Below are 25,056 nucleotides of genomic sequence, written 5' to 3'. Positions count from 1 at the left end.
ATTTAAAGGCTGGCAATGATTTAGACCAAAATATTGAAACCGTTTATCTCCAGGAAGATCATGAGACATAGAAGAGAAAATAGAATACACAAGATAGTTTATTACCCCTTGTTTTTATGATATTTGCCTTTGTTATTGAAATGGATATTATATTTTCTACAACCTTAATAAGTAAAATGATAAAGGTCAGTGGTTTTATATGTGGGATAAAAATACAGTTGAAATTTTCCATCAAAAATAAAGTTTTATTAAACAAGTGAGCAAATTCAAAGATGATTGCATTTCTCTTTCATTAAGAAGAAAAAATATGACAAGTTCAAAATTAATCATTCTGGCTGTCTAAAGAAAATTCAAGACAATATCCATTGACTGTTTACCTGAATGTGACCCAGAGAGCGAGCTGAGGAGTCTGGCTTGTGGGTGTGTTCCATCAAACAATTCTGCCAAATCGTTCAGTGCCGTCTGGAAATAGGCAAATTGTCCAAACACCACTGCAAAATAAAGGGGGTGGGTTTGCACAGTGTGCTTTCTCAAAAATAAATATGTGGAGATCATGGTTGTACTACCTATTTATTGATTTCTCCAAAGATCATGACCCTAAGAATCCTGTAGAAAATCATTAACTGGTTTTCTCTGCTTTCTAAGAGTTTTTAGTTGCTTAAACAATTTTCTTTTGCTTAGTGATGACTTCATACTTAATAAAAGGAATACAATTACTGTTCCCTATATAGTTTGAATATTAATTTTTTCAGTACTACATTAGGATCGTAGAAGAATAGCCACAAAACTGCTCCATGTATTTAAGAGCTGTTAATGACATTTTATGGGTACAGGGATCAAGACACCTGTTGGTTTTATAAACAAGCCAAAAAATAAAACTAAAAACTAAAAACTAAAAACATGCCAATTTGACAAAGAATTTAAAATTATTTACCTAGGATTATTCTAAGGCCAAATTCATTGCAATTTCTACATAAGTCAGCAACATATTATAGAAATTGCTGATTGTCATTCCACTGCACAGCTTCATTTATCTTATAGGCGGTATCAGTAACAAGAACACAACTCCTCCGAGTAGAACACAACTCCTCCGAGTAGAACACAACTGTGCGTTTCACTACTCCGAACTTAGTAAATTATTTTGTACTCAAATCGACAATAGGGCCTTTGCAATATTTAGAAACATTTGTGATTTATGTGTAAGGTTTGAACTAGAATCATTCTAAATCAACCTGAATAAGAAATGGATATGGGCATATCATTTACACATGTCAGAATTCTAACGAACGAGTGTGTTGGCAAAACGGAGGGGGTCCAACTGTAACAGCTTGTGTGCATGTGTGTGTGTGTATTCCACATATGCCATATATCCTATTACACACGTGTATCACATATATACATACATGTATATGCATCACATGTCGTATACATGTAGTAGAATGCACACACACCTATATACATGTACTTTTAAGACTTTATAATTCCTTTATAATTTCCTAGAGAGAAACAATCAAAGGAAGCATGGGAGCAAGGAGGACTTTTCCTGTGGGTGAGGTGTTCTAAAACAAAGAATTAGAAAGAGGAAGAGAACTTCATGATTTTGACATGGTTCTGGCTCTTACAATACCTTTGTTCACAGCCCCCCGTCCCCCAAAATAAATCTTTGTCATGTTGGAGGCAGGACACTCGGGTCTTTTCAATCGTACAAAAGTGAATCATACGCACATAATTTCAAGAAACTTTGATTTAATTAATTACTTAATTATTTTAAGAAACTTTTAGAAAGCATCCACTTTATGCCAGAATCTGAAAATGGCTAAGATTAGAAACAAGGTCCTGGGCCTGCCACATGCCAACGTGTGTGGTGCTCCCCACGACGGATCGAGATTCAGGGTCTGCACATCAGCAGACGTGAGGCTGCTTGGGCTGAGTTCAGGCCCCTGACTGGTTCCGCTCTAGAGAGCAGACGTCTGCCAAGAGCGACCATTGCTCACTGCTGTGGACACTGCAGCTAGACGTGACCATGACGGGAACGAGTAAGGGGCTATAGGTCGTGAGCCATGGGGCCGCTGTTCCCAGCTGTGGGGGAGTCCATGTCCACCGGGGGAGAGAGCAGCATCACTAGTCCTTAAAGCAGGAGAACTGAAACCCTTCGTGTGTACGAATGAAATGCAGGGCATTTCTTTCAGCCAGTGAATATTAAGAGCATGATTCTGCAGGTGACGAATGTGGCCATTGGTCTGGTTTGGCAGGCACTCAGTGAGGAAGGGGAAGAGGAGGGAATTGGGGAGCCAAGGCCCTGGCAGCCTGGGACTTCAGGGCCTGGAAGACCACACCTGAATACGTGGGGTTTCCTCGTGGGCAAAAAAGTGAGTGAAAGATGTCGATCACAGTGTTTCCAGGACCAGAGCTTTGTTTAAGAAAGGATACTTTGGTGATGCTTTTGGATGAAAATAGGGAGAGGATTGGGGTATCTGAAGACCTGCCTCAAACGTCCTTCCCATTTGGAGCCTGTGTTCACCACACTTGTGCCCCTTCCTACCTAGCAAGGTTCATCCCATGAGCTGATGTGGGATTTAAAAAGTGAGCATCGCATAGGCACAGACTATATTTTATTCATCTTGGCCCTTATGACAATTTTTGAATTAATTATTGAATTAATTTATTTCCCAGGAAAGAGTAAGGAAGAGAAGAAAGTACAAGATAAGACAGTATAGATTAAAATTTTCTGCCTGGATAGAATGTGATAAATGTATATCATTATACATTTCAGATTGGGTAATGGTGATCAATATTTAGGATAGAGGTGTGACCTTTTTTTTTTCTGCTGACAAATCACAATTGTGTTGTGACAATTTGATTAATTTTGAAATAAGCCAAAATCAGAGAATATGGCTGCTATATTCCATTGTGATAAATATATTCTGTCGTGTCTATGAACAAAAATAAAAGGAATATTCATGGGAAAGTAACTGGAGGATGCTGTGGAGCACTTAGTTAGAAAAAATGAATTAAGTGGGACCAAATAAGTGACATTAGTTTAGAGGAATTAGTCTAGCATAAAGAGTGAGGATTAGGAGCTATTCTAAGTTTTCTTATCTGTTTATTATAACAAAAGTAAATATTCTGAAGCCCCCTCATTTTTTTTTTTTTTTAAATGACAGTAACAGGTGCCATTCATTCACAGAGTAAGTGAATCTGCCCTTTGCCTGTTGGGAAGCTGGTCCCTCTGCCCTGGTCTCCAGGAACACATCCATCATTGCTGATGCTCAGATTACCATCTCTTCTTAACAGAGCAGATGCTACAAGAAAGGCCCCGCCCAAAAACCCCATCACTCTTGAGAACTGGCCCAGGGTAGATGCTAAATGGTATGGCTTCAGATACCAAGCAAGTTACATCACACAGTTCATGAAGGGCCCATGACCTAAACTACCTAAGGCTGACGTCAGTGCTTGGTGGAGGTTTTCATTAGCTTTAACAGACCTGTGAATCATAAATAATAGAAATTCACAGAAACGATCTGTCTCCCACATGCCACTTTCAAACCCAGCAATTAACTTTCTTGTCATATAACTAACTGTACTTTTTAAGATGTTTTCCCTCAAACAGATTCTAACCTTAGAATTTTTATAATTTTGCTTTCTATCTATGAGTAGGCGGCTGCTATTTTGAATGTAAAGAACAAAAACACCTTAACTATGTAGGGTTTTAAATTTTACTATTGGAAAAAAAAAAGAACCTTGGCTATAAAGCTATAAAAGCTTCTCTGTGGTTTACTCCAGAAAAAAACTCAAATCATAAGAAATATCTGTGGTCAAGAGTGAGATTGGAGGTATGGGAATCCAGCTTTGGGTAAATGGAGGGTAGACCCCCCAGGAAGGCCCTTCTAGCAATGAAGTCATTCTGAAAGCTGGCTCAGATTGGAAGCAAAGTGAAAGAGGGAAATTTGCAAGTTAGATGTTGAGTCAGATGGGGATTCTGCCTGTTTTTGCATCTCTAATCACTCAAAGGTAAATTCAGTGATCCAGTGATTTCCGTCATAATCTGATTACAAAATGTATGTACAAATTAATATACAGTGTTCCCCTGGCCCACCTTACTTGGCAATCCTCCCTTGGGGAAAAAAAAAAATGCTTTCTAACAAAAGTGGGAGCAAAGTCAAACACATTCTCTCTGATTATTCTGGATCACAATCTTAGAAGAACATTTAAGCATTTCATATCACATTGATAAAAGAATTGTAGTGGATACTCTATACCTTTAGAAAACTTGCTGCTTTAATAAACTCATCTTTTGTATGTGATTTTATTATATCGAGAGCTGAAATATTTGTTTATAAAATGACAGAAACATCAACAATGAAACAAGTATGACACTGAATGATGAATACAACACTAAAAAGCCAACTTACCAAACTCCTTGGGTACTGTTATGGAGTAGAGGCATATTTGACCGGCCGTGTAATTATGAGGGTAGTTGGGTGACAAAACGACCCCTTCAGATCCCGTGTACTGGCCTCCGCAGGGCGCTGCAGGTAGAATCAAGCAAAGGTCATGGGCAGCACCTTCCCCGCGCGGGACGGCCGCTGAGGATGAAAACTGCGGAGGCACTGAGCGGCTGGCCACCGTTGGTCAAAACCGTAACAAAGTAGCAACGTGAAAAACCACTAAACATTGCTATCCCAAATGAAGGAAAAAGAAAAACAGAGAGTTTCCAGGTTTGAATAAAGAGAACTCCGCTTAGGAGAAAAATCTAAGATGATTTTAGGACCTCTCTCAGCCTGAAAGAATCCCGAAAACTAACTAACAGCGGTAACTAAACAGCGGTAACTAACTAACAGGTTCGATACAGACAAATCTTTTTTTTTTTTTTTTTTATGTTCAGTTAGGCACATCATTAGTTCTTGATGTCGTGTTCCACGGTTCATTAGTTGCGTATAACACCCAGGGCTCATCACCGCACGTGCCGCTATAGACAAATTCCTGAATTACTGAATCTCACCTGAACTTTCTGGTTGGTATTGGTCATCAGATTAATTTAAGAGCCACAAAGATGATCTCAGTTTTCTACTGATTTTATGTTACTATGGGACTTAAAAAAAAATAATGTTTGCTTTTAGCATTTGGTTGTTGCTTTAACTTTTCACCTCACAGATTTAGTTCAAGAGTAACGGGTAGAATTACTAATCTGCTGGAGTCTTTTCCTGTAAGTTTGGTTTAAAACTGAATTAATTCCTAACTAGGAAGTCAGGGCAGATACAATGATGGGGTGTCACATGCAGAGCTCAGGGTGTGTGTGTCTTCATTTTCCTTCTGATGATTTTATTCACTTGCACATTGCTTTTGCTGAGAAAACACTGGAGCAAAGATCAAAATACTCGCTGTAAGCATCTTAAAAAACAGACATTCAATTGAATCCCAGTCTCATGATTTCCAGTGTTCTAATTAAACTGCCTCTACTTCAGTCCCTCTTATTTCACTTAAGAAAAGGTCCAGGTCAGTGGAGCATGCCAGGAATAGGAGCCACTGAATGGGTGGCCACCTGCCACCTGAACACAATGCCCTCACGGACCTGAAGTCAGAGTCATTTTCAGCATTTGAGAAAGCCTATATTTCTACAACTTCTTCTTGATATGAGAGTTTTCAAGCACTAAAAGAAGGCAGAAATCAAAGATAATATATTGAATCTTTTGAATGTTAATCAGCACATGTGAAGTCCTAATTGATGGGCATTCTCGATGACTCGTCAAACTCCTTGGAATATAATGACCCTAACTTCAAAGAACCTCATGCATGCTTTGCGAGATTTTGAAGCTGTATCTTACAATAAATAGCGTGTGAAACTTACATCTTATTCTAAGCGTCAAAGGAAAATAGCTTATGCATCCAAAAGCTTTGATCTATTTGTGCTCAGCTCATAGAGATTTTAACTATACTAAGTGTGGTCTTCATGCTGATGCCTTGATTTGGAATAATTTTATCATTTCAATGCACTTCCATTGACGTTTTTACAATTCTAAATAGAAAAAATTTATTTTAACTTGGGGTTGTAAGTTAAACTCCCAGGCCGCAAGTTTTGCATGAAATGCTGGGTGACTCATTCTACTAGTTTAGATACATCACTTATTTTTTTTTCACCTCATCCATATAAGTATAATTGGGTTATTTCAGGATTATTCTTTTCCTTAAAAGCTTAAAGCTCAAAATTTAAAAAGTAAGTACCAATAAAGAATGGAAATTTACCATCTTTCAGCCATATAAAATTCAAGCAGATAATTGTGCAAATATCCTTTTTTTCATTTAGAAAATTCATCCAGTTCAAATTTTAAGCTACAATTATAAATAAAAAATACAAGTAAATCATCCCTGGGGTAACATTTGGATGCCCAAATTATCAGACAGACAGTCTTATCAAGGACACCATCTAATGAATTTGTGCAAGAATAACCACAAAGATTTATTTTGTTCAAGGGTAGGATGAAAGAATATTATTTTATGATAACATAAGACATTAAAAAAAAAGACAAAATGAAAGAAAACTGACCTGACATTTTAAGTCCACTGCTGCCTTGATAAATTGTGTTATGCCTACAAGTTCTTCCTCAGACACTAAACACCCAAACTTTGTATTTCAAACACAAACATTTGTGAAACTGATAAAAAATATGTAGAGAATTTTCATTTCATTCTCAATAATTATTCTGTCTGTATGACTGTGCTGATGTAAGAAATATATGGGCGTGGGCTTTTCCATAACAGAAATTGGATGTGAGGGCGATCTGGCTGCAACATCTGTCACCCCATTGATCGCCAGGGTTGATTCGGCTGATCTGGCTGGCTAGGCGGGTTTCCCCTTCCTCCCTCACCGCTCCATGTGCGTCCCTCCCGAAGCTGCGCACTCGGTCGAAGAGGACGACCTTCCCCGATAGAGGAGGACCATTCTTCGGTCAAGGGTATATGAGTAGCTGCGCTCCCCTGCTAGAACCTCCAAACAAGCTCTCAAGGTCCATAACAGAAATTATTTTATGTTACTGTGATAAAAGAAAAATAGATATGTGCTTATTCTTTGGAAATCGACGTTATTAAACTAATCATTTCCTAAATGAATACAGAGTTGCAACAGCAATATGGCAGATGGTCACAAGAAACATAATAATCCATCTGGTTAATTGGAATATATGCCTCATATGTAAAGGCAACAAAATACAATCAAATTGAATGTAAACGAAAACAACACAGCAAACATCCTGCCCCATGAAAGGGGATCTAGGGTGTTCCCATTTCAGTTCTGACTTTATAGTAAATTTCAGTGAAGAAAAACTAGAGCCAACAGATGAATCACCAAGAAAAAAATCATATCCTACATTTAAAAAAAACTAGTCCAAAATGCACTGACTGCATTCCATAATATATGAACTATCGAAATGTTAAAAATGTAGCAGAAGTCCCCTGATTTCGTGGATCATCTGAATGATCCACAGATATTGATTCATGCACAAAATGTGCTTTTCTCCATGACAGATCCAAAATAAACTATGGTGGGAAGTAATTTCTGGTTTAACGATTTGGGGTTTTGAATTTTGTTGAAATGTAAATAAATAGCATAAATAAAAATTTATGTTTTATGCACTTTGAGGACTGGTAAATAGAAATTGTGCCTGACTTTATAGGTGGTAACTTATGTGGTATATCTGCTGGGAAGCTCAGTGTGTAAATGCATTGGAGATACTGCGATTACATGCTCAATAGTCACATGCTGACTGGATGTGATCGACAGTCTGGGATCATTGTCCTTTGTTATATGAAAATGATCATTTGTGCTACTTACATATGGATTAAAATTCACATATAGAATAAAATTTACATATAGAATCAAGATGTTCTATTTATTGGGCATCTGCTTTGCTTGGGAGCCTTATGCATATCCCATTAAATCTTCCCAGCACTGGTTAGGTAGGTATTCTTACCCTCTGAGCCCTGGGTGGTGAAGCTAGGATTGGGCTGCCTCTAGATGGGTAACCCTGGGTCCCTGCTCTAGCCCCACCCTGAGAAACTCTTTCCCAAACCATGAGGGTCCTCAAGACCCAGGCGGGTAGCTTGTGGGCAGCCCATGACCCCTGGACTATGGCCTGTGGGTGTGCACTCCCCAGGCCTTTCAGGAGCTAAGGGGCTGGTGGCTGTCAGGGTGAGAGCAGAACAAGGCAGCCAGCTGGGTTCCACACTCACATCCCTGGGGCCCTCCTGCAGGACAGGAACGGGGTGCGGGGCCCCCACTAACAGGACCCACTCCCTGACAGGGGGCGTGAGCTCACACCTCACCCCTCCTGTGTGTTCCATCTGGAGCCCCTCAGCCTCCCCTCCTGCGGGTACCCTGCAGCGCCCTCCACTGTGTTCACCTCCCAGATGCCTCTCATTCTAGTTTTTAGTAAACTTAGCTAGAAGGACCCACAATTTTTATGTTGTTCAATCTCCCAAAGCAAGTCACACAATAACTTAAATATGTAGCTGTTCAGCATTTTTCATTAAATAGATCCATGGAGGGGCACCTGGGTGGCTCAGTCGGTTAAGCATCTGCCTTGGGCTCAGGTCATGATCCCAGGGCTCTGGGATCAAGTCCCGCATCAGGCTCCCTGATCCGAGGGAAGCCTGCTTCTCCCTCTCCCACTCCCCCTGCTTGTGTTCCCTCTCTCGCTGTGTCTCTCTCTGTCAAATAAATAAATAAAATCTTTAAAAACAATAAAAAGATATCCATGGAAAGCATGGATTCATAAATTGACCTTTCTGATCATAATTTAAAATTCAAAACTAACTTATGCTGCCTAGAGCTAAAAATCTACAAAATTCCCTTATAAATTTGCTTTTTATATATGCATATTATTTTACATATATATGTGCATGTATTGTGTACATGATACACATATATTTAATCTACATTTAATATATATGTTTAATTTTTATTTAACCTAATATATTTACTTTTTCCTAATGTATTATGTTTCCTAATATGTATTTAATATATCTTAATATATATTATATGTTTATATGTTTATGTATTACTAACAATATAAATAAATAATATACTTTTTTATTATATGTTTACAGGTTTATTTCCCTTTATATTTATAGGTCTGTATATATGTATATATATAAAGAATAATTTACATATATAACAAGTGATTTTCAAACTTTAAAATGTAAAAATTAACTGCAAACATTGAAACAGAAGTTTTAGATTACTTTTTAAGAATTTGAGATGAATGATGTTTCGCAGGCCCTTTCAAATCTATGAGGTTCTTGGGCATTTTATTTTATATATAGGGCATTATTTATATTTTATAAAGGGTACCTGCATTTTAAATGTAATTAATATAAGATGGAATTTATATGAAGTTCCTATGAACTTTAATATACACATATATGTGGATTTTAAGTCTATCTTTTATAGCTAAATTTCCATGTGACCATTGGGATAACCCCGTGGAGGGTGTTAGGCAGATATTACCATTGTCCCTGTAGAGAGGACACAGAGGTCCACAGGCACTGGGCCACTTTTCCACTTCACCCAGGGACTTAACAGTTGGTCTGGAACTAGATTCCATGTCTGTGGCTTTTCCTCTGGGCTGAAATAGTGCCGATGCTGTGGGGGGAACGTAGATTTGCAACGAGGAAAACCCACAGGACCTGACACATACTTCGAAGTAACTGTATTAGGATGGCCTTCTTTCTCATGCTCCGTAGAAGAGAGTATGATGCTGTGACTCAAACCTTATCGGTTAAGTTCAGACACTAGTGAAAAACGTCATGGACACACGCACCATGCATGAGCCCACAGCACACTTACTTTCCCTCTCAGCACGCTCTGCTCTTCCAGACCCCCTGAAATCGGAGAAGCATCAAGAATTCTACTTTTATTTTTATTATTAAAATGTGTAAGATTAGGAGGATTCAACAGGCTGCAGATTTTTTCCATTAAAAATTACTTTCAGCCCTTCACTGGTTGACTCATTTCCTCTAGAACCGTCTATGCACTGCTTCCTGTGCACTGGGAACTCGTGCTGGATCCTGGCAAGGCAGGCTTCCTTAGCTGAAAAGCCCTCAGGCTCATAAACGCAGAAACAGAAGGCGCAGTACGACCAAAGGCATTCCCCCAGTTTGTTTGTTTTGTTTGCTTTAATTTTTGTGTGCTAATTTTTAAATCCCACCTCTGTGGTCAAAGGTACTAGTGTCATTGTGAGCTGTCCTGGGGGAGGGGAAAGTTTTGGGTAAGTTCAATATATCTAACTAAACTGGTCCTTGAGTTCACCCCAAAATAACTTGGAAATCATTTTTTTTTTTCCTGCCAAAACTCATGGGGTTTTACCATCTTCTTTTTAATGTGTGTCCCTCTCAGAGTAGAGGGTACAAGTCATCCGTCTACAGCTGGAGGAGTTTTGTCTGGAGACTCCGATAAAACCACGGACTAGAGTCACATAGAGCGCGGCCAGCGACCCGGAATCTCTGTCACCTCCTGTCACTGCACGGCCCAGGGCATCTGCCACCAGGCTGTTCTCACCACAGCTCTCTCCGTGAAGGCTGATCGGACCTTTTAATATGTGGCTTTATTCATTTCATGCCCATATAAAGAATTACAATGATTGATATTTTGGGGGGAAAATGACACATAAATAGATATATATGGAGAGAGATAGAGACAGAGAAGGAGAGATGCAGAGAGACCTAGAGACACAGAAAGACAGAGACGGGGAGAGAGTGCCCCTAGACACTGGCAATTAGTACCTCTTATGTACCTTGGGCCTAGAATATGCAAATACAGAAGTTAAAAATGCCAAATTATCTAACTGAGAGAAAAATACCGGCCCTTCCAGAAGCCCATGACAATGGCCAATACACTAGTTCTGTTAAATGAGGGAGGAATGTGAAATTCTTGGTCCACATTAGCATGTACGCAATCCGATCCCAACCACTGGTTAGAGGAATGAGCAGTGAAGTGTGACAGCGTTTTAAAATGAGATCGGGCATTCCAAAATAAAAGTATTACTGAAGGGAAACACAGAATCCATGCGTACCGTTGCAGGAAGGCAAGGCTCGACTCCAGGCAGGTTTTCCGTCTGCTCCGATCACACACGTGATGGACGAGGGGTCCACAATCTTGTAGCCAGAGTCACACTGGTAAGTGACAGTTGAGCCAAGCTTGAAGTCCGTGCCAATTCTTGTCCCGTTCATTATATTTCCAGGGTCAAAACAGGCTTCCCGTGGCTTCTCTGTGGAAGAAATAAATGTCAGCTCCATGAGGGCAGGAATCTTAACCTTCTGTTCGTTTGGTGGTTTACTCTTTTTATTTAGTGCCTAGAACAATGCCTGGTGTACAAGAAAGGCTCAAAAAGTATTCACAGATTGACCAATGACCAAGCTATTAGTTAATTATCAAGTTCATATTAATAATGATATGTCATAAAAATGATTATCAAGTTAACAAGTATCAGTTAATAATTAAATATCATAGAAACATAGGGAAAAAACTCCTATTTAATGAAAATATATTTCTTTTTTTAACCATATTTTACTGAAGAATTGCTATCGAATTACTGTCATTTAGGTTAAACAAATACAGCATAATTTTTTTGTGCATCTTTTTCTCCCTCCTCTGGATTATAGTGCTGAACCAAAGACATTGACTTAGGAAGAGTTGAGGTCATTTTCGACCTTTGGACTTAAAGCCTATTGAGGTGAAATCACAGCACGTGTTAGGAAGAGGTGAGAGAATGCGGCTTCTCAGGAAGACTGGTTTGGTTCATGCAAGCTAAGCGTCCTTTCTGATGGGTAATAGCAGGTGAACCTTCCCGGGGAAGTGCTGATGTTTGAACCTCAAGCACTGCATCTGCCCTGTAATAACCATTCAGCCATCCCAACCTAATTGCAGGAACTGCCCAGATGAACCCAGGCCTGTTCCGTACCAGGCACTGAGCTGGGGGTACTGCACGCTTTAATTCTGCTCCTCATGACGCCTCTGCGGGGATTCTCACCAGCCTGCTGTCAATGTTGAGAATCTGAAGCTTGAGCTTGACAAGTTAAAAAACTTTCACTAAAAGCCTGTCTTTTCCCAAATATAAATACAAAACTGTCTATTTCTTTTTTTCCCTCTGAGACTTGTAGCTATATGGTTAATTCCAGTTAACTTTTGGTGACCTTAATATTTTAAATGTCTTTATATTCAGTAGACCTTCCAAAATATTTCTAAATGGAAACCTATATCTGTAGTTATATTGTACATCATTTCATCATTTGAACTGCTTTTTGCTTGTTCATGTCAACATTCTTCATGCTGTCATCAAAGTTCCTGGTAATGTTAGAAGGCTCGAGAACTGACTTTTACAGATCTTCAAGTGATCAATATAGAAGTTGTCTGAGATTTTCATCATTTTTTAGCTGAAAGTTATAAAAAATACAATTTGGCTTGTGTATGTGTGTGTGTGAGACAGAGGGAGGTTGGGGTCATTAATGTGAATACATGCTGAAGGATAACATGTCTCTGCTCTCTCCTTTTGGCTTGACAATCTTTTCCCTTGTAGAAAGTTTACATGTCAATTCCTCCATTCATTGTAGAAAATCCAGTGCTGATCACACATATAAAAGATTTCTGAAAATTATAAGGGGTAGACTGAATTGTTTTTGGCTGGGATTAATATTGGTCCCTATTTAAATCTTTTCTTACTGATTGTTTACATGCTGCTTATTACTAATCCTACACACTCGTGTTTGGAGGAAGAACATCCTGAGAGATTGTGCATGTATGCCATGAAGGATGAATAATGAAATGAGTTTTGAAAACTTTACACTGTACATTCTCTTAGGAATGGATGATATTTAGAAGAGGAAAAAAGCACAAAGTGTGGGAAGTTTTGCAGGAAAAAAAGAGACCTGTTTAACTGTACTTATTCCTTATTTTCCATTATATTTATAAAAATCTATGTGTCAACATCAGTCAAACAGAGATGTCTTTGGCAATTGCTGATTTAATCTTAATTCTTAATTATAAGAATCTATTATGCTATTTTACTGACTTCCGTACTTTGGCTAAAATGCAATATACACTAAAAATATTATAGATTATAACATATTATTATCTCATTATATATAATACATAATATATATTAATTGAACATGTTAATATATTATAATATACATTCTTATATTATACTATTGTTATAATATATATTATTATAGTATCACATTATAACACATTATTATATATTATTATATTGTAATATATGTGTTTTTACATATATTGCATTATAACCAAAGCATGTAAATGTATGCAGACATATATATAAATAAATGTATATTATATGAATATATAATCTATGATGACATAGAACCGATAATACATATTATTATGTGTAAAATAATATAAAACCTTCTTGCAGGCTTTTATTGGGCTGGTATTGGAGTCTGTCCCTGAGAACTGTGGATTGTGTTGGGACCAGTATTCTAATCATTTTGTTGAAAGCCGATTTGGGTATTTTGAAGGGTAGGTGACGTTGTGTTAACTCTCTGTAGCTACATAAATCCCATATAGAGCCCGGAACATTTAGTTTAAGCAGAGAAGGAACAGATAATAAACCAGCGGGCCCTGAAGGGTCGCTCCAAGGCGATTGTTTACCACCGTCCAGCAGAGCACACGGAGCATCCAGCGGACAGCAGCGCTGGTCTAGCCTCGGGCGTTTCCTGCACACACGGCAGCCCCCCTATTCAGGCTGCCCCCCCACACCCCCAGGAATGCCTGAGACTGCACCAGACCCCACATACACTACATTGTATCGTATATATATGCCTACGACAGTTTAACTTATAAATACGGCACACTAAGAGAGGAGCAATAATAGTTAACAATAAAATAGAGCAATTATAACAATATGCTGTAATAAAAGTTATGTGAATGTGGTATTTCTCTCCCTCTCTCTAAATATCTTATCGCCTTGTCCCCACCCCCCTCGTGACAGGGTGAGAGGATAAAACGCCCACCATGTGGGAGGTTAGAGGAATGACTAGACGGAGTGATCCAGCGTCAGGCGACGGGTGACCCTGAGACTGTAGCTCGGGGGAGGGGCGTCTGCTGAGGACAGACGCAGTGGACCCCGGTCACCCACACCAAGAACTGGGCAGCAAACCACAGAGAAGGGGTCTACCACACATGCCCGTTGCCTTCTCAGCTTCTTAATCATGTTTTGTTATAAATCTCTTTTAGTTTAGTTGACTGGTTAATGCCACTTACAGGATTATCCACATGGTGTCACTAAGTTAGGTTTCTGATGGTAAGTGTAGTCTTCAATTCTCCAAACGAACTGCGTCAAATCTTTTGGTCCCAATCATCCGGCTGTCAGTTCAGGATGTTTCACCATAAATCACAGATACTGTTTTTGCTTACAGTTTGTCACATTTTCTAACTCAATGACTTCATAACGTGCTGTGTTTTGCCATAGTTCGTGTCTGTTCTCCTTAAGGAGACACCCCTGAGTATCCCCGCCCTGGGGGCGAGCAGGTGGAATCAGCCAGGGGCCAGAGATGGTGGCTCAGCGAGGCTGCCCGCGGCTCCTACTCATCGTGCTGGAGCGTAGGTTCTGCTCCCTGCATCCCTGACCCTCCAGGGGTGCTTGCTGGGGCAGAGCAAGATACTGCTCCTTCCCTTGTCTTCCGCTGGTTGTATTTGTTCACCACCTCTACTGGAGAGCTCTCCAAACATTAAGAGCTCCAGCCGCCAGATAGATGGCTAGTCTGGTCACCAAAGAACCCAAACAAAAGATGCAGGTCTTTCCTCCCATTCTTATTCACTCGCTCATTGATCATCTATTCTAGAATGCCCTGGAGCGTACACAGTGTCCAAGTAGGCAGTGATAATGTGTACATCCCTACATTTAGATGCAGTGTCGTGCTTTTTTAAATTCATTATAGAATGGGCATTGTCATGGTGAAGTGCATTTCTGTGAGTACTTGTTAATACAGAAACTACCTGATGATATGGTAAATGCTTAAAAGTACTGTCTTCAATTATTCATAAACATTACAGATCCCATCCCCAAAGCACCAGAACTTCGCTGACTGCTGAATTGCTTAAATTTTTCTCTATTGCACATTTTAAGAAGAATTCGAAAGTTTTGTAGGTTTTGGTGTTTAGAGGGAAATACATTAATTTTCTACTTAAAACCATGTAAAGAGATACAAGTCCAGTGAAGAGTTAACAGAGATGAAATGTGTTTTGCATTTTATTTGACAATTTAATTACTAGTAATAAGTAACTCATAAGTTTAAATATACATATTTTCATTATTTTTTCCAAAGCACTCACTACTGTGAATTGATATTTCATTAAGTCCTTTTCTCTAATTCTTAGTAATGTACCTTGCATTTTCTTTGTTCACACGAGAAATGGATTTGGAAAGCTTGTAATTATCTTCATGGATTCTATAGCAAAACTCTTAGTTTAGGGTGGTTTTTGTTTGTGAGTTTGTCTCTGTTTGTTTTCTCTGGATGTTTGGTAACGGGGATGGTGGATCCCAAATGAAGTGGGAGACACCTGTCTGGTGACCACACAAGGAATCTCTGCCTGCCCTAGGCTCCTCATCGGACCAGCGCCCATGGGTGCAAGGGCAGGGGAAGGCCCACAGATATTACACATGGAAAAACATGGAGATAAATCTAAGCTATTTTGATGTACTTAATCTTAGTCATTCTGACAAAATAAATTAGAAGATATTAGAACATATCTTAAAATAATTCTTATATGCCATCAAATCCTTCAGTACACAAATCACAATTTATTTTTACATGGCCATAAATTCGGGGAAAAAGAAATTATTCATTTTTTTTTTTCTTTCAGCTAAGGTAGAAATGTGTCTCTGGATTTTCTTCTCCACTGGAAAGATCAAAATGTCTTTCCCCAGACAGATGATAGGGATGTGAACATTTTATGTATTAAACAGACATGCAAGACGTCAGAAATAAATGCTTACAATGGAAAAATCTTGATACAAATATTTGGCACACAAATTAAGCTGATCACAGTACCTTTAAATTCAATTGCGAACCCCGACAAGCCCACAGAAGCATCACTCCGAAATGCCAGAAAAAGACTATTTCCGCTACTCTCTATTCTTTCTGGGGCTTGAGAGCCCTGAAAGCTTCCAAGGAGCGGTCTGTTGGAGTCCTCTCCCTCATAGATATGTAGGAAATCATAGCTGGGCTCCATGTTGAAACTAAAGGAGAGAGAATTCATCAGGTTAGGCATCTAATCTCTCATCTTCCAGACCAGAAAGCTGCTGAGATCACACAGTGAGTTCATTTGCTTCCAGGCAACACTGGTTAAAAATTAGAACAACCCGGAAGTTAAATGTAACGATAACTTAAATATCAAAGTAGCGGTGCGTATAACAACTATCAATGGTAAATACTGTTAATATTTTACACAATGCCCACTGTATTGAAAATAGTATGATTTTGAAGTTATCAGTAAGAAGATGAATCCTAATAACGTGGACACAGTATCTCTTCCCCACACCCATGGAATTGCTAAAGAAATATGGTTTGAAAGAAATGGGCTCAAAAGGGAAGAAGTCCCACTGATACTTGATTTTTATGTGAATATTTTTAGTTTGAAAAACATGTATCTTTGGTATTATATTAAAGTTTTGTTTAAAAAATTCTTTCCCTGTGAGTTCGTTTTTACTTTTAAAAATGTAATTGCTTCTCCTTGCTTGGGTAAATCGGCTGATGTGAGTCATCCCTGTGATGGTGCGGAGTGTGGTAGGCACCTGCTCCATCCCATGTTTCTCCATCACTGACTTCATCCCAGTTTTCTCTTTCCCATTCCCTTCCTTCTGTCTCCACTCCTCTTTCTTTCTTCCCTAGTATTAAATATCCTGGTTATCCCCAAAGCTCTCAAGTGGGATTTGGCTTTCAGTGTCTCTGCCATTTTTGATGAGAAGGCTGATGATAGTCTGGGAGCTTCAAAAATGTACATACTCCAACAAAAGACTAAACTTGCAGATGGATAAGATCCCAATGAGATCAGAACAAACCAATAAATTAGAGGAATTTAAGTCATGCATCCTGACTGGCCTTCCACTTCTCCCCCATCTCTGATTCAGGGCCTTTGTTTCCTTAGCAAGGACTCATTCTGAGCAACTTCTACTCTGTCTCCTTTTAGTTGGCAGCATATTTGGATAATAGGGATGGAGAGTCAGGAGTCTTAGTAATCACAAACATGGGCTTTGTTTAAGTGGTTTTGTTTTTCTGGAGATACAAGTGATGACACATGAACACAAGCTCTCTCCAGAAATGGCCCACAGCATTCTGAAGGAAGTGACAAAGAGGGGGCGCCACGGAGGACCCAACATTAATGGTGCACCCAGCCCTGCATCACGCCATCCCACTTTACGTCAAGGCTACACTGGGTCCCGTGGGAGGTCCCTGGACATATTTATTAAAGGAAGTTGTCAAAGGTCTCCTAGTCTATTTATTTGACAGATTTCTTGAAATCAGAAATGAACAAGGAGTAAAAGATTGGCACGAGCAAGGATAAAGGCACCAAGAGGAATTGTATCAACCAAGTGGAATCTAATTAGAATTTTTTTGGAATACTTTAAAGAATGTTATTAGAATCTGGTCACACTGCACCCCCAATAATTGGCGTAGCTAATTATTGTGACAGGTTATTTTTCAGCACTGGAAATACATCAAGTCACAGACGGAAAGCATTCTGACTGCTTGCTTGCTCTCTCTCTCTCTGGATATACCATAATCCGTGCATAAAAGTCTGGAGTGAAATTTGTAATTCATTATGATTCCATTTGTAATATCCATTTTTTTTAAGATTTTATTATTTATTTGACAGAGAGAGAGAGACAGCGAGAGAAGGATCACAAGCAGAGGGAGAGGGAGAAGCAGACTCCCCCTGAGCAGAGAGCCCGACGCGGGGCTCAATCCCAGGACCCTGGGATCATGTCCTGAGCCAAAGGCAGATGCTTAATGACTGAGCCACCTAGGCGCCTGTAAAATCCATTCTTAATTCTACTTATGCTAGCTGCACAATCCATGAACCCCAATAATAGGCCAAAGTCTGGCCCAGCTTTTAAACCAAATTTAAACTGAGTCCCAGTGTGTGAGTAGCATAGGCCCCACAGTGTACAGGGGCCTGTCTGAGCCATCCCTCCCCAATCATCCCAAGTGCCAGGATGAGCTTTGGAGCTAATGTTCCGGGTCACGTAATGCTTTGTCTTTACTGGTAGTAAGGCCGGCTGCCATCCACCCCCAGCCCCATAGACACACACCTGACTTCGGTCACCTTCTTGAAACCGTGCATCTGGGCATCACGTATCAATGCCAGCCCCCCTTTGCTGGGGTAGGTGAAACCCTGTCCCCCACCCAGTGCTTCTGGTCTCCCCTCCATCTACTAAGTACATCTGGTTGGAAGGTCTCAGGATCATTCCCACCTAAGCACACACATGTTATCCGTGTCTTAGAAGTCCCAGGTGTTTGATTTTTCCATGAAATTGGGTCAGCTAATGACTTAAGAATCTAAAAGGTGGAAGAAAGCATGGAGATTTTCTACTTCAACTTTTTTCCAGAGAGGTGTGTAAAATAAGTAGAAAAAAAAGTCTTCTTGTATAAAACCGCCTTCTGTCTTATCACGTGGATTGCACTCTGGGAACCTTGATAATTAGTCACTGTGACACATTGGAAGATAGGAAACTTATAAGGCTCTGTGTTTTCTAAAAGGCTTTTGTTAATTCATTTTTGATCTCCTGGTCCAGTGGTGTCTCTGGTTTTAAGGAGGGCACTGGTAGAAGTTAGCATTCCCAAAACCCACAAAGATACCCAAAAATATAGCAGCAAATGTTCGGTGGTTATGTGTAACAGCTGAGTGGCATACTAAGTATTCATCAGGAGGTAAATTTATAGCAGCTTGAGTAAATTCAAGACATGATGGCTTATCAAACTACTTAACATTTAGCATTACGGGCGTTTAAAATTACACTGATTCAGATCCCATCAGGAGGAGAAAGTGAAAGAAGATAATCACAACCAGGCCTGGAGTGGTGACATAAACATCAGAAAAGGAAACGTGTTCAATTGACAAATAAATGTAATTATACCACTTCACCCTGGAGAGGTAGGAGGTCAATAGGACAGCCTATAGAACCAGTTATTTTTTAAAACACCCCTTCCTTTACTTCAAAAATCAAAATGCAGAAGTGGAGATCTTTGGATTTGGAAAAAAATTCAATTATCATATACCAGATACAGGTAATATGATAGTCCTATAGAATTTATATTTATAAGATAATCACAATGTTTGAACCTTCATCATCAAGTTTAGCAGGAGTAAGTTAATTTTTTAAAGAGTAATGGCTATTAATTCAAAGTTTACAGCAACCACATTTGGGGGAACTTCCATTTTCAAAATTCTATCAAGTCATGATATCTCAGTGATAATGAAGATATTATCACAAATACAAAGGGCTGCCTTTGGGAATATCAGACAAGATGTATGATGGAAATGAATTCGTTATCACGCATGTGGAGAAATAGGAGACACTGATGAGAAATTATACTAAGTATATCTATATCATTTTTTTATTACTTTTCTTGAATATTCTGTAAATTAAGCCTTCTCATGTGGAACATATTGCATGCAAGAAAGTATTTAAAAGTAATTCTTGCTATGTCATGTGTGTCCCAATATAAGTAGAATGCTCGACAACAAAGTAATATATTTCCATTTATGTCATTTTGCAGCCTGATGTAGTATCTATTAGAATGAGATTGAGTGGCTTCATTCGATGTAAAACTGGGCAGTCCGTGAAGGGATACACGAAGGAATTTTTAGGTATGACATTGACATTCCATAGGTATGACTTTGACATTCTATAAGTATGACACTTCACATTCTACCAAAGAGAGATTCTGCAAAAGATGGTACCTTTTGAAAATCAAGGCAATGACAAAGTCTGGATTCACTTTTATTCTCCAGTCACATTCTTTGCCGGGAGGATATGGCTGTGGGTAGTTCGGTGACAAAATGACACCCGCTGGGCCGGTCAGGTTCCCTCCACACGCAGCTGTCATGGAAGAGGAACAGTGCTGGTCAGTGTGAGGTAAGACAGCACATAATTCGTCAAGAACATTCACTATGTGTTGGGGAATTAAAACAATTTTCCAGGTGAAAATTGAAGATCCAGGAGGGCTGTACATTTTTCATGGACTTGTTCATGATTTCTATGTAACGTCCCATCCTGTAACGTCCCATCCTGTTTTTAGGGAGGATTTTTAACTGCTGACAAATAAACTTGACTTGCTATAATCTTAAGCTTTACAGATTACTTTACTCCCCCACACTCCTAGGATGCACACAATACACACACAAAAACACTCGGGAAGGCGAAAGAAATCCCACGAACATCATTTATGGTCCTGCTAATTCTTCTGTCCTTTCTGGTCCACAGAGTCATTGCCAGTTTGTTCTAGAAGGCATGCTTCATGTCCACTTGTGTTTCACTATTGCCCGGCATGGTTTTTGATCAAGTATTCAGGAAATATCGAGTGAATGCATACACGTTATTCCCCATATTTCTCACTGTCCTCTGATGTGTGTAAGGTTTGGGACACAATTCAGAAATGACAAAACTAACAAAGTGTAAGTGACATCTGGGAATAGAGAACCAAAAACAGACGGAGCTAGGACGTCAATCCTAAAAATATTATGTGATCACAATGCTCAGTATGTTACTATCAGAAAAAAGCACTATAGATGACGCTGATCAATCTACTCTTTTTTTTTTTTTTTTAACCCATCACATTTTAATTACCTGGGTTTGCATTTCTATTAGGAAGATGACAATTATGAAGTTCAACGGTGTTAAGAGACAAGCCAATTTCCATTCTTAAACCTCAAAATGTTTAGGATGGTTTCATTTATTACATAGGATTTCTGTTAAATCTTCCATCATGTGGAAGGTGTGAAAACACTGCAAAATTCACAAGTATATACATTTCAGATGCATTCAGGAATGTGCTAAGTTTACGGTTCTCCATATCAAATACTGAGGTTTGTCACCAAGTTGCTTTAAGAAATCAGCCCAATTAAATTAAAATGCTCCATCTAAACTAGCTATTTTATTTCACATAATTGACCATGTATGCATATAGGAAAAAAAAAAAGGTAAGTAGAGAAAGAAATACCCTAATTGGCAATCTTTTATACACACACACACACACACACACACACACACACACAAATGACTTTTTTGGAAATCATATGAAGGTATGTGTGTGCTAATTTTCTGTGATGGCTGTGTCTTTAAATACTCATTTAGCACTCCTGAAAACAATGTTTTCAATAAGATATATTCCAGTACTTTCTGTTAAAATTTCAGTCTCATTAAAGGCAAACTCTACATAGTATCATAGGAAATATTTATAATGAATTCAGATATATACCCGAGTAAGATGATATAACTTTCACAGAAATGGTTAAACCCACATTTCCCCAGCATGCAGTTTGATTTTGATAAACTCCACTGAGACCCCTGTCTAATCTGCTCTCCTAGGATGCTGCCTCACAGAATCAGGTGGAGAGCCCGGGCACGGACAGTGGCAGGTGGCTCGGGGTTGGAGCACACAGGTACCTCAGGGTCTGAGGACGTTCCACCACATGCAGGGTTTGCAAGATGAAGAACGACAGATTCAGGCCATCGGCTACCAGGGTGTTGCCAGCAGGAGGAATTGGGGGATGACACTAGGTACTGATTTAAGCAAAACAAAGGGGCATTCGGGTCTTATCCCGAACAGATCCAAGGAGGCATTTCTAAATGAGGTTATCTGAAAACTTCCAGTAGAATTAAGTAGCACTGTCTTGCTGTGTTTGTTCTCTCTTTGGGTCAGGCATTCTTCATTTTAGCTTCATTAGGTTTTAATTTGAAAGCTTGCAAAAATATTTTGGATAGCATTAGGATTTAGTACAAAATGTGACTCAGCTGCTCCAGGAAATCCTCCGGAGGGAATGGACACAGAGATGAAAACCACAAATTCATATCAATCCTCCATGCCCTATTCAAAATTCTTAGGATCCTCTCCTTTATATATATAGTCACACCCTCATCCATCACGGCATGAAGCAGTTCTCTTTAATGAGACACATCCACATTTATTTCTGCATCAAAACATTTCTGTGTTCATGCCATTAAACAACATAACTAGTCTTGAAATAGCCACCCTGTAGATCAGGGCGAGATGTGGACACAAAATGAATTTCTGTAAATGTAAGGTAAATTCTTGCTTTTCAGAGCTCTTTAAGTTGAACTTGGAGAAAAGGGATTGCAAGCTATCTAAGAAAACAGGGATTATGGCGACTTAGAGGGATCTGTCACTCACAACTAGAAAGTGGTGAGTGTCCTCTGTTCTGGAGGCAAGTCCTTTAGACTTAGCTGAAAACCCCCAAAGGAGGTGCCTCCACCATTGGAGTCTTTTGGGAAGTGAAGAAAGGGAGCTATCCAAATGATCCACAAGAAAAATCAGCAGCAAATGACGAGGTCGTGGAAATATGAATAACATACCAACAGGTGAGAGGTTAAGAGATTTCGGAAAAGAGAAAGAAACAAAAACAGGAAGAAAAACACTATAATAACAAAAGGGGGAAAAGAAATTAGTAGGCTAATAGGTAAAGAACAAATTCAAACGGCCAAGAAGAATATGAAATAAAAAAGCCTTCAACCTCAATATTAATGTAAAATGCCTATTAAAACATCAAAGAATCATCACTTTCTGCCCATATCAAATTATGAGATTAAAAAATATGTAGTATTTTTCCCCCTCCTTCAGAGAAAATAAACACTCACTCATGGCTCTGTTGGTAATGTAAATTGGCGCAACAATACCGAAAGAGTTTTGAAAAATGTTTTAAAAGCCCTGGAAGCACGTTAAGTTTGTAGAAATATGTCATTTATAAATAATTGTGGACACGTTTTGCAACAAGAGGGTTCATTTCTGCAGTCTTCATAGTAGAGAGGAGACGGAAGCAACCTAAGTGTAGAGTAAGACGGAATCATGCGTTCAGTGTTGGCCGATCCACGGAGATACTGTGTAGTCATTAAAAACTAGCAGAGAATACACAGTAGCACAAAAAGATACTCATTTTGTACGGTAAGTCAAAGTGCAATTTACAAATTAAGCAGGATGCTGTCACTTATAAACATTTTAAAAATAGATTAGACATATATAAAATAATTATGAAGCTTACTTATGCACGTTTATGTTAATAGTATTTGCCTCCAGGTAGAAATATGACAGTTTTTTGTCCTCTTTTTTTCTCTTAATGACATGTATTATTTTTTAATAAGGAAAAAGCTTAAAAATAAAATTAAAAACTGTCTTAAGTCAGCAGAACAGAATTTACATGGGTGCTAAGACATGATCAGCTGATGCCCTAATGGATGGGTTTCTTACAGAGGACATAAGCCTCATTTCTGGCGGAAAAGAAATGTTTACAGTGTAATGAAAAGATAACATTAATTTATGCCCAAATACACATTTTCTATTTTTCTGTTCACATAATACCTATGCGTGTGGGCCTGGCTGTCAACATAACTGATACTCAATTGCCTGCAAGTGAGTTGAGCCTGTCCCTGGGGCTGATGCCCAAGGCAGAGGAAACACTGCCTATTTTCTCTGCTGAGAACTGGATTATTCACTTAATAAAATATCTAATCATTGGTCAAAATTATATAACTTAGATATAAGCTACCAGAAGATGATAGATGAGTTGGGAAGATGGTCAAATTTTACAAGTGTCTAAATTAATGTCAACTAAGAAATAATCTTTAAGAGTTTAACAGATAGTTGCATTGGTTTGGAATGTATCCTCCACGTGTTTAAAATCATGCAAAATGGGGGGCGGGTGTCTTTCCCAATTTAAAAATAGAGCGATGGTTTGAAATGATGCTGCATTTATAGGCAATCACTCTACCTTAAAAAAGAAACACACAGAAATCTTGCAAGTCTCCAGATGACGTGGCTTGAAATAAAATGCAGGACTGCGCCCACAGAAGTAACAAAATGTAAACTCAGCACGAAGCACCAAGCGCACGCAGGAAGCTTTCTGACAAGGTTGAGCACGCTAATAAGCAGAGCCATCAGATCTCATGCATCTTCACAATATACTTGAAGTACTTAGTGATAAGTTACGAGCTGCGTATCACAGCTCCACGGGACCACTGAGAATCTCTCTACTGCTGTGTATATGACAATAAAAATCATTTTAAATCACAAAATCCCCTCAAGTTCACCCTATGCAAAATGGCCTATTAACTATGTGCATATCATTTCATTATCACTTCCTCTCTCCATAGATTAATTAAATTTTACATTTTTCAAACAGATCATAAAGAAGTACAAATTAAACTGTGACAGTTCATTAAAATAGTAAAGTTTAGCAGAGTCTTTCAAAAATAAGATGAAATAGCTACTTATGGTGAAATATTTAATTGAATGAGGGGACAATCTACATGTAATTACTATTTTATATAAAAATATATATTGTCCTAAAAAAACATACTTTTGATAGAATATCTTAGTTATCAGTTATTAGGATAGTTATTCAAACTAAAGTCTGCAAAACCAACTGATATCCTTTCAATAAGGTCAAACAATCAAATTCTAGTGAATTTCAGAAGCATGTTTCTCCTTTTATCTTCATTTTGACCAAAGCAGTATAATTTCTGGTTTTCAGGATTCTATTAAAATGTACCGATATTATAGAAGAACCATCTAAAAAAAGAAAATACTTTTTATTGAGTTGGTTTTGCTGAAGGGCATGTTTCTATATTAAAGATGAGACCAGCAATATTAGGGTTATGAATATTCTGCCACCCAGAATTTTAAATTACAGTAATTTGACTGACCCATATTTTTACAAGATTTGTTAAGGATAGGAAATGTTAGATAAACGTAAATTACTGAACATTAAGTAAACCACTTTCTTTACTTCACCTAATAAAATAAGGTTTA

General features: G+C 38.7%; 1 protein-coding gene across 2 annotated transcripts in view; it reads right to left on the bottom strand.

The window, feature by feature from the left end:
• Positions 1 to 25,056, bottom strand: part of CSMD1 (CUB and Sushi multiple domains 1) — a 2,059,737-nt gene that overhangs the window by 259,073 nt on the left and 1,775,608 nt on the right. For both annotated transcript variants that reach the window (XM_078069893.1, XM_078069894.1), the window contains exons 28-32: positions 19,976 to 20,114; positions 16,063 to 16,250; positions 11,067 to 11,261; positions 4,413 to 4,529; positions 378 to 491 (exon numbers count right to left, since the gene is read on the bottom strand). In XM_078069893.1, coding sequence (XP_077926019.1) covers positions 378 to 491; positions 4,413 to 4,529; positions 11,067 to 11,261; positions 16,063 to 16,250; positions 19,976 to 20,114 — 753 coding nt within the window. The remainder of the gene's footprint in view (positions 1 to 377; positions 492 to 4,412; positions 4,530 to 11,066; positions 11,262 to 16,062; positions 16,251 to 19,975; positions 20,115 to 25,056) is intronic.

The sequence above is a fragment of the Halichoerus grypus genome, chromosome 3, assembly GCF_964656455.1.
Source record: "Halichoerus grypus chromosome 3, mHalGry1.hap1.1, whole genome shotgun sequence".
NCBI classification, from domain to species: Eukaryota; Metazoa; Chordata; class Mammalia; order Carnivora; family Phocidae; genus Halichoerus; species Halichoerus grypus.
This window is presented reverse-complemented; position numbering and strand designations above follow the sequence as displayed.